At 39.7% G+C, this 16,044-nt stretch overlaps 1 protein-coding gene and 1 pseudogene across 2 annotated transcripts in view; both read left to right on the plus strand.

Annotated features, from left to right (window-relative positions):
• NR6A1 (nuclear receptor subfamily 6 group A member 1) overlaps positions 1-16,044 on the plus strand; it is a 210,284-nt gene that overhangs the window by 15,835 nt on the left and 178,405 nt on the right. For both annotated transcript variants that reach the window (XM_059073100.2, XM_059073101.2), the window contains exon 2: positions 15,241-15,282. In XM_059073100.2, the coding sequence (XP_058929083.1) occupies positions 15,241-15,282 (42 nt within the window). The remainder of the gene's footprint in view (positions 1-15,240; positions 15,283-16,044) is intronic.
• On the plus strand, positions 3,564-4,894 carry LOC131761900 (large ribosomal subunit protein eL6-like; annotated as a pseudogene).

The raw sequence follows: 16,044 nt of genomic DNA on the forward strand, positions 1-16,044 counted from the left end.
GAAACTAGTTTGCCACATATCCACTTTACCCAATATTCATTTCAACAAAAATCAGTTTGCTGAATCTGATTTGTAGAACTTACAGAATTTGTTGTCAGTTTCCTTCTTCCAAATGGCTACCCGGTCATTTTATACCCTTTTCTTCTCTCCCTTTTCCTGTACCCCATCTCTTCCCCTATTACCTGCAGCGCAGAGCAGAATGTATCTTTCCACCAGCAGAGGTCCCCTCTCTGACCTTGGCTCTTTCCAGCTGCAGGAGCAGCAGAGAGCTGGGATAGAGACAAATTGAACATTCTTGAAAATGCTGCTGTGCTAGCTGTCGATCTGAATTTGGCAGAAATCTTTTTTAAAAAAATTAATTTATTAATTTAATTTATTTTTGGCTGCACTGGGTCTTCGTTGCTGCACGCGGGCTTTCTGTAGTTGCGGTGAGTGGGGGCTAGTCTTCCTTGCGGTGCACGTGCTTCTTATAGCGGAGGCTTCTCCTGTTGCAGAGCACGGGCTCTAGGCATGCGGGCCTCAGTAGTTGTAGCATGACGGCTCAGTAGTTGTGGCTTGTGGGGTCTAGAGCTCAGGCTCAGTAGTTGTGGTGCACAGGCTTAGCTGCTCCGCGGCATGTGGGATCTTCGCGGACCAGGGCTTGAACCCATGTCCCCTGCATTGGCAGGCAGATTCTTAACCACTACACTACCAGGGAAGTCCTCATGAATTGATTTTCCTATCTACTATATTGTACTTTGTCTGTGCTAGGTTATATCTTTGAACATTTACTGTGGATTCTTGATAAATCATCTTGTGAAACCTATCCCTAATAGGTTTCTAATCCCAGAGGCCAGACTGGTGTAGTGTATGGCAGGCCAAACTTGGTATAATTGATACTTTAATAAAATCTTTCTAATACTTGGCATAAGCTAAAATATATGATTCACTGTTCTTTGACACTTTGAACCCAGGGCTTCAACCCAGAGCTTATCCCAGGGTAAGATTTGTCATCATGCCCTGGTATGAAGTAATGGAGAATTTAGAACAAGGGTTTGAAATTTTATTATCTAGCTTATATGCTCTATCTAGAATTTTACCACTTTAAATTCTAAATCATAAACAAAAACTTAATGTCTTTCTTGATTAAAGCATGAAGTATTTGTGTTCTTCCTGTTGAAAGGAAAAAAATTTTGTCCCAAACCAATTTCTTAGCTGAATTGTGATTTAGCAACTCTATTCATGTGAAAAATTAGTATAGTTAATACTTAGTTTGTGATCATTATCTTTCTCTGAAAATCTTGTAGTTAAGCATTTGTCTTTCTTAAATTGAAATTTATTGTGTGCTTACCGTGTACTAATTATGTGCAGCAGTCTTATAAGGAGAGTTACATTATTACTGTCATTTTGCGGATGAGAAAACTGAGAGCAGTTATGTGACTTGGCCTGGTAAATGGGAGAGATGGGATTCATATATAGGCTGTTTGACTCTAGGCCTCACACTCTTGGAATCTCAGCACCATATTCTTATAGAGGAGGATCCTAAGGACCATTTGTACTTTAAGGAGTCTAGTATTTAGAAGATATTGCTTTAATGGCAAATGCAAAAATTAAAACCAAACTTTAGAGTTAATGCCGCCTCCATTTTTAGGCATGGGGACAGGTGTGCCCCTTGAAAATTGCTTGTTTAAAGTCTTAACTTTTTTTTTTTAACTGGCCATTAAAATTTTATTTTATTTTTATTTACTTATTTATTTTTGGTTGCATTGGGTCTTCATTGCTGCGTGTGGACTTGCTCTAGTTGTGTCGAACGGGGTCTACTCTTTGTTGCAGAGTGAGTGCTTCTCATTGCGGTGGCTTCTCTTGTTGTGGAACGCGGGCTCTAGGCGCGTGGACTTGGTAGTTGTAGCTCACGGGCTCTAGAGCACAGGCTCAGTAGTTGTGGCGCATGGGCTTAGTTGCTCCACGGCATGTGGGATCTTCTTGGACCAGGGCTCGAACCTGTGTCCCCTGTATTGGCAGGTGGATTCTTAACTCCTGGGCCACCAGGGAAGTCCCTGACCATTTCTTTTTTTTTTTTGGTACGTGGGCCTCTCACCATTGTGATCTCTCCCGTTGCGGAGCACAGGTTCCGGACGCGCAGGCTCAGCGGCCATGGCTCACGGGCCCAGACGCTCCGCGGCATGTGGGATCTTCCCGGACCGGGGCATGAACCCGCGTCCCCTGCATCGGCAGGCGGACTCCCAACCACTGCACCACCAGGGAAGCCCTGACCATTTCTTTTAAAAGATACCTTTTTGTGTTTCCAAGGAAAAGAATGAAGTCCAAAACCAATTAGTGGTGTTGGAGAAGGATGCTGTTGTGGGATTTAAGACATGTCCTTGCAAACAGGGAGGCAGTGCTGGCCCTGGGCATGTGACACAGAAGTAGATCTCTGTGTGGAATGGGAGGGAATTGTAATACTTAATGGCTTTTAGGAAATAAAGCAAAATAACATTAGACTACTTAATACTATGTGGAACAAGTTAAAAAATGAATATCGTGGGCTTCCCTGGGGGCGCAGTGGTTGGGAGTCCGCCTGCCGATGCAGGGGACACGGGTTCGTGCCCCGGTCCGGGAAGATCCCACATGCCGCGGAGCGGCTGGGCCCGTGAGTCATGGCCGCTGAGCCTGCGCGTCCGGAGCCTGTGCTCCGCAACGGGAGAGGCCACAACAGTGAGAGGCCCGCAAAAAAAAAAAAGAATATCGTGAACTGAAAACATGAAGTCTGTAGTAACATGGTAGTGACTGTAAGCAACCAGTATGTCTACACAACTTCAATTTCCAGGTCAGCTTGTATTTCAGTCTGCCTTGTTGACCTTATGAGTACACTCTTCTCATCTTGACATCATTAGCTAATATTCTAAAAATATAGTCTCTGACTTATTCAGGAATGTGAAGCATATACAGAAACAGGATTGCTAAAGTCAGATCAGAAGTGCTGTATACCAAGTAATGGTTCCCCACTCTGGAAGCCTGACATTTTTGGTATTTCACTTAGTTTTGAGATACATATTTGGAAGTAAGAATGCTACATTATGTTTGTGTGCTAATGCTAATGCATGATAATGTTAGAAGATGAACTTTACCCCTAAGCTGACAGACCTTATAACAGGTATCAAAAATTAGAAGGATGCATGTATTACACAAGTAGAGTATGATTTTAGTTGGGCAGGGTAGATGACTAGTATCTGTAGCTCTTAAACATGCCCCAGTCATTTATTTCATTGGTCTGGTGATCTGAGATCTGAATGGTTGACCCAGAGGTCAGTTTTCACATGAATGCTGTAGCTTCATCAAGAAGCCAACATCTCAATAATAGCACTGAGTGATGACTTAATAAAAGGTCCTATTCTCTGTGTGTGCACAGAGTGGAACAGTTTCCCTAGAGCTGCTGCAAAGTGGTTTATGTTTTTTAATCAAGAAGTCTGTTTCACAAGTATACTTATATTTGTGGCTTGGAGGGTGAAGATCAGACTGACTTGCCCAACTATGATAATAATGGCTAACTCCATTTTCCCATCTAACAAGATGGCAGTGAAAAAGCTGAGAAGCCAAATACTAAAGAGAAAAAATGTGAAGAAGTGGAAGAAGGCTGATGTGTGGAGAACAAATGTATGGATACCAAGGGGGAAAGGGGTGGGGTGGGAGGAATTGAGAGACTGGGATTGACACATATATTATTGATACTGTGTATAAATTAGACAAACTGATGGGAACTTACTGTATAGCTCAGGGAACTCTACCTAATGCACTGTGATAACCTAAATGGGAGGGAAGTCCAAAAGGGAGGGGATATCTGTGTGTGTATGGCTGTTTCATTTTGTTGTACAGTGGAGGCTAACACAACATTGTAAAGCGACCATACTCTGATAAAAATTAAAAGAAAATAAAAAGGCAGATGCTGGTGCCAAGGTTAAGAAGGGGAAGCCCCACTGCAGCTGAAACCCTGTCTTGGTCAGTATTCCTGATTAATTATGTATTCCAGAAAGGCCTTGTACAAGATGAAGTATTCAGCAGCTAAATCCAAGGTTGAAAAGAAAAAGAAGGTGATGGTCCTTGCTACTGTCACAAAACCAGTTGGTGGTGACAAGAATGGTGATACCCGAGTGGTTAACTTTGCAAAATGCCTAGGTATTGGGACTTCCCTGGTGGTGCAGTGGTTGGGAGTCTGCCTGCCGATGCAGGGGATACGAGTTTGTGCCCCGGTCCGGGAGGATCCCACATGCTGCGGAGCGGCTGGGCCTGTGAGCCATGGCCGCTGAGCCTGCGCGTCCGGAGCCTGTGCTCCCAACGGGAGAGGCTGCAGCAGTGAGAGGCCCGAGTAGCAGAACAACAACAACAAAAAATGCCTCACATTTTCCTACTGAAAATGTGCCTGGAAAGCTGTTAAGTCATGGCAAAAAACCGTTCAGTAAGCATTTCAGAAAACTGTGTGCTGCCATCACTCCTGGGACCATTCTGATCTGCCTCACTGGGTGCCACGGAGGCAAGAGGGTTATCTTTCTGAAGCAGCTGAGCAGTGGCTTGCTACTTGTGACTGGGCCTCTGTCCCTCAATCGAGTTCTCCACAGAACACACCAGAAATTTGTCATTGCCACCTCCATCAAAATTGATATCAGTGGTGTGAAAAATCCTAGAACATCTCACTGATGCTTACCTCAAGAAGAAGCTGTGTAAGCCCAAGCACCAGGAAGGTAAGATCTTCAACCCGCAGAGAGAGAAATACGAGATTACAGAGCAGCGCAAGGTTGATCAGAAAGCTGTGGACTCACAAATTCTATGAAGAATCAAAGCTGTTCCTCAGCTCCAGGGCTACCTCCGCTCTGTGTTTGCTCTTACAAATGGAATTTATCCTCACAAAATAGTGTTCTAAACTTCTTACAAAGAACCTAATTGAATAACTGGTCCATCTTAAAAAAAATAATAATAATGGCTAACCTTTACTAAACATGTACTATGCACCAGGTACTCTCTTGAGTGCTTAAATTTTTTTTTATTTAATCCTCTCCGCAACCCTGTGACATGTACATACTATTATTGTTGCTATTTTTAGATTGGGAAAATGCCAAAGCCTTTAGGACCATGATTATTGTTTAAATCAGAGAGATATTATAGATGTTACTCCCTTTATACAATCTCTCCCTTCTGTAAAATGGGGGCTAGAGTGGGATGGAAGAGATTAGGAATGATTTATAAGGTTTCTTCTAGTTAAAAAAAAAAGAAAAATCTAAGAATCTTGGCAACCTCTTAAGGGTTCCTCAAGTGTTAACTTTATATCCTCTGTATCCCCTAGTATACACAACTGCCAACTTTTGAAAATTTCATAGACTTTAGAGCTGAAAAAATACTAAGAAAATTGGCCAGACTTTCTCCTTTTACTGAAGAGAAAATGGAGCACAGAGGGAGTAGATCCCTCAGCATTACACAAATGGCTTATTAGTACCAGAGTAAAGCTATTGTTCAGGTGTCTTGCCTCCCTAGTGTATCACTTTATTGTTGTCTCAACATTAGGAAGTTGCTTTAACATCAGAGTTGCTATAGATGTTTTCATCTCTGTATAAAGAGTTAAGGGCTTCCCTGGGGGCGCAGTGGTTGAGAGTCCACCTGCCGATGCAGGGGACACGGGTTCGTGCCCCTGTCCGGGAGGATCCCACATGCCACAGAGCGGCTGGGCCCATGAGCCATGGCCGCTGAGCCTGCGCATCCGGAGCCTGTGCTCCGCAAAGGGAGAGGCCACAACCGTGAGAGGCCCGCGTACCGCAAAAAAAAAAAAAAAAAAAATTAAAAATTAAAAAAATATATATATATATACATACACCCCAATGTTCATGGCAGCATTATTTACAATTGCCAAGATATGGAAGTGACCTAAGTGTCTGTCAACAGATGAATGGATAAAGATGATGTGATAATATACATACAATGGAATACTACTCAGCTGTTAGAAAGAATGAAATTTTGCTATTTGCAGCAACATGGATGGACTTAGAGGTTATTATGCTAATTGAAATAAGTCAGACAGAGGAAGACAAATACAAAGTGTTATATGATATCACTTACATGTGGAATCTAAAAAAATAGAACAAACTAGTGAATATAACAAAGAAGCAGACTCACAGACATAGAGAACAAACTAGTGTTTACCAGTGGGGAGCGGGATTGTAAGAATCTAGGGGTAGCCAGCTTTATTCATCTTTGTATCCCTTTTAACTTAGCATAGTGCCCTATATTGAAAATGCTAGGTAAATATTTATTGAGTTTAATTTTAGAATGTAGGAAAGCGTAGCATATAAGAAGCAGCAGGAGTTTTTCACCCTTAATCCTATTTGTGGAGTGTCTTGTATTTATGTGGTGCTATAAACATATGTTGGTTTTTGCTCTTCTATCTTGACTCCAGTTCGAATAGTTTAAAAAAATTTTTTTGGGGGGTTATTTCATAGATTGATTAACTAACAACTAGCTTTGCTTCATATTTGAAAGATTCTGGGGTGGAAGTTTAAAGATGTTGTATCTTTTTGTTGCCACACAATGGATTTCTGAAGCTGAGACATGAGAGATGGTACTGAGTTTTAGCATTAATGGTTAACTAGTATGTCAGAGAGATTAGTGCCCAGAATTATGTTTCTAATAAGAAGTAATTTAAAAGTCACTTAGAGAACGTCTGGGAGGTTTGTTTTTTTTTTTCCTTCAGTTGAACTGGTCAATTTTAGAGAGTTAAGGCGAATCATTTTGTTCTTAGGCTTTTTCTTTTTTATTGAAGTAAAGTTGATTTACAATGTGTTAATTACTGCTGTACAGCAAAATGATTCAGTTATACATACATATACATTCTTTTTAAAAATATTTTTCATTCTTAGAATTTTTTAAATGTACATGTTTCTGTTTATAAAAACAATATATTTTCAATCAGAAAAGTAGAATGGAGAAAAAAAAATCATCCTCAACAGATGGTTCTGAAATGACCTCAAAAGCTCTGTGACCACAGTCAAACAAACTCCTTTGTCTGTAAGACTCTTCTTCGGTTAGTCTTTGAAATGACAATGAGCAAAAAAAAATCTCCTTCACTTTCCCTACTCCTGCTGGGAGTAACATATATTTTTCCAAAAGAACCTAGTTCTTGTTTAATTACAATAGTGCATTCATTCATTCATGTAAGGTTTTATACTTCGGTTTGATCTGGTTAGTGAAGTTACTCTAACTGCTTCTGATTATCTTGGATTATTCAAGAGGAGGTTTATAATGGACTCATCAAAGGTGTGGTGTTTTTTTCTTGGACTCTGAAGCCCTGCTTTTGTGGGAATGTCAGGGTTTGTTTTTTGAAATAACGTCAAGTTCCCATCTAGCTGTTGAAAAGCATGTACCTTGCAAAGGTGGGGTTTTATTAGCCCAACTGCTCTGAATAGAAGTTCTCTTTTGACTTTTGTGGCTCTTTCCATGTAACAGAATACAATAATCTCTTTAAACCTATAAGGTGGAGAAAGGAAAAATTCGTGTAAAGCATCAAGCCAATGCCAGGCCTATAGTAATGATTCAATAAATGGCAGCTGAGAGATTATTTTATACATTTTATTGTATGTGTGCATTTTGAAATTTCTTTAACCTCCAAGCTGAATGGAGAATTATCAACAATCTCTTTTGTGACTACAGAGATCCAGGAATTGTAAATGAAAAATGTCAGAGGCTCATCAGTACATGCAGTTTTCTGAGAAATGCCTGTACTATATTTCCATAGAAACACTAATGACCTCTGACTCATCAAACCGAATTGCCTTCCTAAACTGTTTTCACCTTCTGATTCTCTAGCCACAGCCTTGAAGCTTTGTACTGCTTTTATTTTTTAAAATATCTTAAAATTGAAATGTCATAATCTTGAGCTGGCTTTTCTGCCTTCAGTATGGTTTCAAGGCTGCAGTTACAAAGCTAGAAGGCTGAAAAACTGTTTGAAAGGTGATGTAGGTTGATCAGATGGAACTTATTAATGTTTCCATAGAAATGTAGACACTTCTTGTAAGCAGCATTTAAGCTGAGCAAATATGTGGGCACAATAGGTTATATAATTGAGAATCCTTGGCTTCTCCTCCCCCCACTCTTTTTTTCTGCCCCTAAGACTTCATGTTAAAAAAAATGACATTAGGGAAAGGGCTTTGTTTTTGTTGCAGTTTTAAAAATGTGACCTTGACATTTGTAGGTGGAGAAAGGGAAATATGACTTGAAGTTCTGCCAGCCAGCTTTTGCTGTGTGGACTTGTGGTGCTGTCTCTGTATTCAAAAGCATTTTCTGTTATTCCTGAAGTATAGTTTATCAGGTTGCCTGTGAGAAACAAAAGCTAATGGTGCAAGTGGCATCCCACTCACTGGATAGAAAGGAAAGAGGCAGATGTGAATTTAATGCTCAGCCAATCTAAAGAAAAGTGTTTCTGTATTTGCTTTGGTCTGGGGCTAAATTGTAGGCTGCAAACTGGACTGTAAGGCAGGCCATGGTTTGGCTAGCTAATGTTTGTTACCCCCCCCAAAAAATAAATAAATAAATAAAGCTACATTCCTTTTCAGCCACTACCCAAGCCATTCTTTGTACCAAAAGCAGTATAGGAGATGGAGTTGGCAGGGGCCCTGAAAAATGGGAAGAGTTCCTAGAATTTCAGGAGCTGTGGATGGTTTGCCATGTGTATCTTGGCTACCCTCTCAGAGCGCTTTCCTCCCATCCTTTTAACGCTTATGCTTTTAGTTACCTGGTTGAAATTTTAGAACCACTATATTGAAGTTAGTCAGAGTTGGGCTGGTATTGACACACTTCCTAGGTGTATCCATGTATTTCCTTTCCTCAGTGACTATTGCCTATACAATAAAAGCCAAAAACTCCCCATGGATGGCAGTTAAAACCCTTTATGATATGGCCCTGGCTGGGGCTCCAGTCAAATCACATTACCAGGTAACATTGTTCACTTCCTCTGTTCATGCCTTTTACATGTGGCTTCCTCTGCATATGTTTCTCAAATAGACCTGTTTGTCTGGTGAATGCTTATCCCTTGCACATGCCCCTGGCCCCATGGTTGCTACTCTGTTCTCACTAATATTGATAGCGGCTCTTAAGTGCTTTCCACTGCTCTAAGTGTATAATTTTATTGAATCCTCACAACAATCTACAGATAAGGAAATTGGCTCAGATAGGTGAAGTCACTTCCTAAGTTAACACAGTAGTAAGTGATGGTGCCAGGACTCAAACCTATTCTGATAGCAAAATATATGCTCTTACTACTCTACAGTGCTTCCCAGCTTCACCTTGTCCCAATCTGTCCATCATTCACTCCCTACCATTAATTTTTTTTTTTTTTTTTTTTTTTTTTGCGGTACGCGGGCCTCTCACTGTTGTGGCCTCTCCCGTTGCGGAGCACAGGCTCCGGACACGCAGGCCCAGCGGCCATGGCTCACGGGCCCAGCCGCTCCGCGGCATGTGGGATCTTCCTGGACCGGGGCACGAACCCCTGTCCCCTGCATCGGCAGGCGGACTCTCAACCACTGTGCCACCAGGGAAGCCCAATTTTTTTAATGTTATTATCTATTTCACTATCTTTTTTTTTTTTTGGCTGCACCACGTGGCATGTGGGATCTTAGTTCCCCAACCAGGTATTGAACCTGTGCCCCCTGCAGTGGAAGCATGGAGTCCTAACCACTGGACCACCAGGGAAGTTCCTTTGCTATCTTTATTTCATTTGGCTTTAATCTTTTCTTATTGTAGTAAAATATATATAACATAAAATTTACCATTTTAACCATTTGAAGTGTACAGTTCAGTGGCATTAAGTACATTCATATTGTTGTGCTCTATAGTTAATTTTTATTCTGTACCCCTCTGGACTATTCATTCTCTGACAGTAGGGTCATTCTTACTGATACCTGTATCTTCCAGGCCTAGGAGCTACTACAGTGTGGGCAGGTACTTAATATTTGAGGGAGTAAGTGACTATAATATTTGCTAGGCTGATGGAATTACTTTCTGATAACAACTGATAAACTTATGAATTGGTTAGTAAATAACACTAGAGTAAGCATTTCCATATTTCATTTACTTTAAAGCTGCAACAGAGTCCAAAAGGTGGCATAATACATTTAGAAGAGGGAAGACTTTTTTTCTAGTCTTATGTTTTCCATTATAATAGCCACTGGCCTTATGTGGCTACTTTAATTAATCAAAATTAAATTAAGTTAAAAATTCAGTTGCTCAGTCACACTAGTCACATTTCAAGTGCTTATAGCCACATGTGGCTAGTGGCTATCATTTTGGATAATGAAGAGAGAGAACATTTCCATCATTGTAGGAATTTCAATTGGACACTGTTGGTCTAGACTTCGAAGGCAGAGAATACTGAAACTGTTAATTTCTCTTAGAACTTGATATTTTCGCAAGAACTTCATTGTGGTAGCATGTGGTTTAGTATCATTGCTTTTTGGAGAAAGAAGTAGTTCCTCAACATTTACTGAGCAACCTTTGCTGGGATACTTGGATGTGCCTCAACCTTGAGGCTGGAGATAGTTAGGGCTGAGACCAGATCTGACTGAAAGAAGGACACAGAGTTTCATTGGGAACCTAATCATGATCAGCAGCACAAAGCAGATGGGAAACTGACACAGATGACCAGAGCTGTTGGTCCAGAAAGTACCAGTGAGTGACCCTTGTGTATCAGTACAAATCCTGGGTAAAGATTTTTAGCTTTTTTCTTAGGGAGTATGGAAAACAAGATTGTCTAAAACCTGAATTCACGGTCAGTAGCCCTGGTGGTGATTTGGTGTGGGAAGCAGAGGGAATTGGGATCACAGAGTAGGGAACCTAATAAGGCAGAATAGTTTCAGAATCCTAGATCCCTGACTTCCTTCTGGAAGCTCTGCTTCACTTCATATCTCACATTTTAAAGTACATGAAATTTGAAGTTGACTAGGTAAAATAATGTTATATCTCATATTTAATTAAAACATTTAAACTAATGTTAATATGTGATTTCTGTTTTGGGGAAAGATGAGATGTCTGATTAAAATTATAGAATTTTGCCTTTTAAGGGCCTCACCTTAATTTTGCCTTGTGGGCTTCAGAGTAGATTGTCAGAATCCTGACCAGGATCCAAGTCTTTACTGCACCATGCTGCCTTCCTACAGTCAAATTGAATGAAATTAAAACATTCCTAGAGTAATATTTAATTTGCTTTTGTAAAAAACACATAGATTACAATTAGCTAGTGTTTTATTTATTTATTTTTATTTTATTTATTTATTTATTTATTTGTGGTATGCGGGCCTCTCACTGTTGTGGCCTCTCCCGTTGCGGAACACAGGCTCCGGACGCACAGGCCTAGCGGCCATGGCTCACGGGCTTAGTTGCCCCGCGGCATGTGGGATCTTCCCGGACCAGGCACGAACCCGTGTCTCCTGCATTGGCAGGCAGATTCTCAACCACTGCGCCACCAGAGAAGCCCTAGCTAGTGTTTTAGACTTGAATTTGTTAAGTGGCATTACCCATAAGCTTTTATTTGTTCACATGTGGAAAAAAATTGGATACTCAAAGTTTATTTAAGATCCTGTTGTGGTAAATGTATAACTTTATAGCCAAAAATAGTAAATAAAGAAAAAAATCAATATTTTCAAAATCTATTACTGTAGCCAATCACAGATTAAGGAGTCACTGATCTTTTTGTTTTTGCCATATTCTTTCCTATTGGAGAAAAGCTTGTCAACTGGATCTTCCTTTGTATTTAAAGAAAATTCCTAGACTGAGAGCCATTTATTGATCTCTTGCCATAAAGTAGGTTATTTATATATATTCACCAAATCTCACAACAGTTGAACATGGTTATTTTTATCCCCATTTCAGGAAGTAGCTATAGGGTAGTTAATTAAACAAAAATAGTGGCAGATATGGGATTTGAATCCAACTCTAACTCAGACCCATGTCCTTTTCACTGTGCATCTGTCTTCTAAGTTAAACCATGGTAACAGAATATATATAAGCTTTGTACTAAATTTCAAATTGCTTATGAGCATGCTGATTTAATGGTATATCTATCATTTTAGGAACCAATCTGTGTCTCGTGTCTCTCCCTTTTTAAAGCAATTTAAGTCACTAGCCAAAGACTCTGGATTTCTCAGAACATTTCCTAATCTGTTTAATGTGTTGTATTTTGTGAGGCAGAAGGTTTTAGGGTTATATTTGTGTATTTATGTGCCTCAGGAGTCTGCTTTTTACCGAACAATTCTGATATCCTTTGCCTCTGTGTTGAATTGAATTGAACACACATTGAGGTTACTTCTAGCAGTGGTTTGGATTCTTCTAGCTAGGAATCATTTTGCTAGCTAGATCTGGTTGCTGAGAATCTGGGTGAGACTGTTTGAGAATGGTAGCCCGATCTAGCCATTCCATTGACTTGTCAGGAGATAGGCTAACATTGTTCTCCATATCTCCTCAGGCCTCCTGCATTAATGATGATCTGTAAAGCCAGAGACAACATTATTATCCAGTGGTCTCAGCGCTGGATGGAGGGACTGTAGACATAGTTACTGAATTTCCATAATCAGGGATCTTTGTGACCACTGGAGGAATTTGTTTTAAGGCAAATATAAAGAGTTCTTCTTTCCTTGGGGGGTAGCGTACTACATTTGGAATTATTGGATCAAGCAATTTATAGGCTGAAAATATAAAAAAAGGTTCAAGAATAACAGCAAGTAATTAAACTACGTTAGTGATGTTAGGGGGTTCCGTTCCAGGTCTTTGAGGATGGTGTCTTGAATGAGTCAATAGTTAACCCTCCTATAATCTCCTCTTTGGCACCACAGATACAGCACTAGATTGGATGGACCCTTGGGGTTAGTTAGCTAGTAGAAGCTCACATATGTTGAGCTTTGACTTTGTCAAGTACTGTGTAAAGTCTTTACATGCACTATCTCATGTAATCCTTTTAACAGACCTGTAAGGTAAGTGCTGTTCTTAATCCCAGTTTATAGCAGGGTTAGGGTCAATCCTACTTGGGTCATATCAACTGAAAGTGTAAAAGGGATAAGTCTCCAAAGTAAAATCAGAATGCCATTAACCAGAAAGGGGGAGTGGTTTCTAGGCAGATAAAAGCAATAGATGTCCACTTTAACTATTTTTCATAGTATTTCTTTTTTTTTAGTCACCCTCTCTTTATTTGTGTTTGATCTAGTTACTTTGAGTTCCGAATGCTGTTTTCAGAAAATGTGTTAGGCTTTGTTTTTTCTTGAGACTTCTAGTACAGCTCTTTCATTTAATGTCCAGAATCTGAGGTCCAGAATAGGGAGTGACTTGCCTAAAGTCATATGACTAAACTAAAAGTGGCTTGAATTATAACTTGCCCATTATACTATTCTGCCTTCCCATGTTTTTTGTCCTATTTTTGAGTCTATTTATGTTAAGTGAGTGCGTATTCTCAGTTTCATTTCTGGCAGGATGTTCAGTATTGGACCCATGTGTAATGAGTGATTTCCTCATTGCCTGGCATCTCTCCACAGCTTTTCTGATCCCCGTGTGTTTAGGTAGAGACAGTTTAAAGTTGCTCTGAGGTGAGCCTTTTTAGGCATCTCATCCACTTTAGCAGCTTCCAAACTCTGGTTTTCCAGATCAGATTTCCTCATTCAGACATTCCACACACTTTTCAGGCTAGACTTAGATTTTCTGATCCTGTGACTTCCTTCCCCTAGACTGTGATCTAGAGGCAGGGTTGTGTTTTCTGTTTAGTTCATCCTGCATTTGAGCACCTTACGTAATGTATCGGCAACTGTTTCGGGCGTAGAAGCAGCTCTGCAGATGGATATGGCACTGTCCCTACTCTTGAAGAGCTCACTGTCTAGTGGAGGAGGCAGTTATTTAAGTTTTGAATGCAGGAGAGGCCTCTTCTGTTTTCCGTGTTTCATAGTTGTCATATTTGAGCTGGGTCTTGAAGGATGATGAATAGTTCTTTACCAAGAAGGACTGTGGCTTGTTTGGTGAATGCCCAGGATTGCAAGGACTTTAAAAGTGGTGTTTAAACAGTCTACTTGTGTTTGAATCCTTCTTCTCCACATGACGCTCAGTTGCTCTTTTGGCTTCTGGTTGCGTGGCTCTGATGACAGAAAATGTTCTTATATCCCTCTAGTCCTAGTTTTGCTCCATTGTTTTTGAATTTACCATTGAGATACTACAGTTGATATTTATTGAACATCCACTTTGTACTAGGCTTATGAGACATAATGGGGATACATAATGGGGATACAAGACAGGCCAGGCCCCTTCCCCTGGGGTGGTGGAACACTGTTAGTGGAACAGTCTAGTAGAGGCATCAGATTGGCTCATTATTGAGCCAATAATTCCTTGCTGATGAGTGCACAAAGCATTATAGATAATTATAACGGGCCTTTGACCTTGTGTATGAGACAAGGATAAGGGAGGCAAGAAAAAGCTTTTCTGAGGATGAGTAGAAGGCAAACTGGAGAGAGTAAGCAGTCATTCCAGGAAAATAGAACTTTCATCACCTATGTATAGAACATCTACTGGGTGTTTGCCACTCACTGTGCTTGATTTTTCTCTTCAGTGTGATAGTTACACACCAATCAGAAAGATGTAGCTCAGATTTTTTGGGCCTGAAATGTGCTTTGAGACGTATTTATTCCAACTTGCGTAGCATATTTATTAATGGAAGAATTGCTCCCATTTGTGTGTATAGGTAAAATTCTTAAGCACCTGTGAAAATTTTAAGTAAAATTATCCTGTTTGATATTTTATAAGTTCATATTTTGTATATTTTGCTTTCTTTTGCAAAATAATTCATTGATAACATAGTAGAACATGATGAGTATTAAGTACATTGTAATTTTATTATGAACTTTTTACAGTTAACTTTGGCATGCTTACTCATAATTACTTGTGCTGTTGTTTATTGAGCTCCTCTGTGCCAGGGACTGTGCTAAATAAGCATTTTATATCAGTGTCCCACTTAATCCTCATTACTACTCCATGATAAGTGCTGTTACTATCTCCATTTTTTTATATAAAGATGATGAAATGGAGGCTCAAAGAAGGATGTACAGTAGCTAAATGTTACAGAGGTAGGATTCAAATCCAGATTTGACATCTGAGTCTGGATTTTTTTTCCCGCTATATGATACTTGATTTTTCATATTTGGAGGCACCTTGGAGTAATTCATGAATTGTAATCTTTTTTTCCTGTTGTTTTCTCTTTAGGTTTTTGTCAGGACGAATTGGCAGAGCTTGACCCAAGCACTAGTAAGTTCTGAGTGTTCCCCAGTGTTCATGTGTAAGAAAAGTGTATGTGTGTGTACTTTGAAATGTATAACTTTAAGATGTCATTTATAGACCTATTGACAGATTTTATTTCACTTTAATTTATGATTATGGGGAGGGCATTCTATCTTTTCTAGTTATAGTTTCTTTTTCTTCTCCTAATGTTATTTGGTGGCCGGAGTCTAGCCATTTAATAGAAAATTCTTTGCTGAAAATTTCTATTTAATACTAGTTTCTTGTTCTCCATCATCCCATGAAACCACTACCAACAAAAATCGTGCTTTCTTTTATGCGCACATACAACCATATACCCACAACCACTTTTTAAAATGTTGACATAATTTTGATATAATTTCTTTCAAAGAAGGATTATGTAAAGGTTTAGGTATTTATAGTTGATAACCTTCATACCTAAGTTTAATTTCTAAAGCATCTTCATCTACATTCTTAAGTTTAAGGTATGAGAATGACCATTTCAAAGTCTAATTAAATGATGCTTTTCAGGACTATATAAGTCTTGATCATAGATAATCATCTGTGTTTATAGTGCTCTTATAATGTGGCATACACCATTCTGGGATATGGAGAATATTCAGTGTATACATACCTTATTTTGCTATAATACCAAAAGGTCGAATGATACTTTAGATTGAGACTCCATGAGATGATTTAGAGTTTTTTTTTTCTAGTTCTTGTACTTGTTAGGGTCATGGGGCTGGTTATTGGTCACCATTCTGCTGTTGA

The sequence above is a fragment of the Kogia breviceps genome, chromosome 8 (genome assembly GCF_026419965.1).
Source record: "Kogia breviceps isolate mKogBre1 chromosome 8, mKogBre1 haplotype 1, whole genome shotgun sequence".
NCBI lineage: Eukaryota > Metazoa > Chordata > Mammalia > Artiodactyla > Physeteridae > Kogia > Kogia breviceps.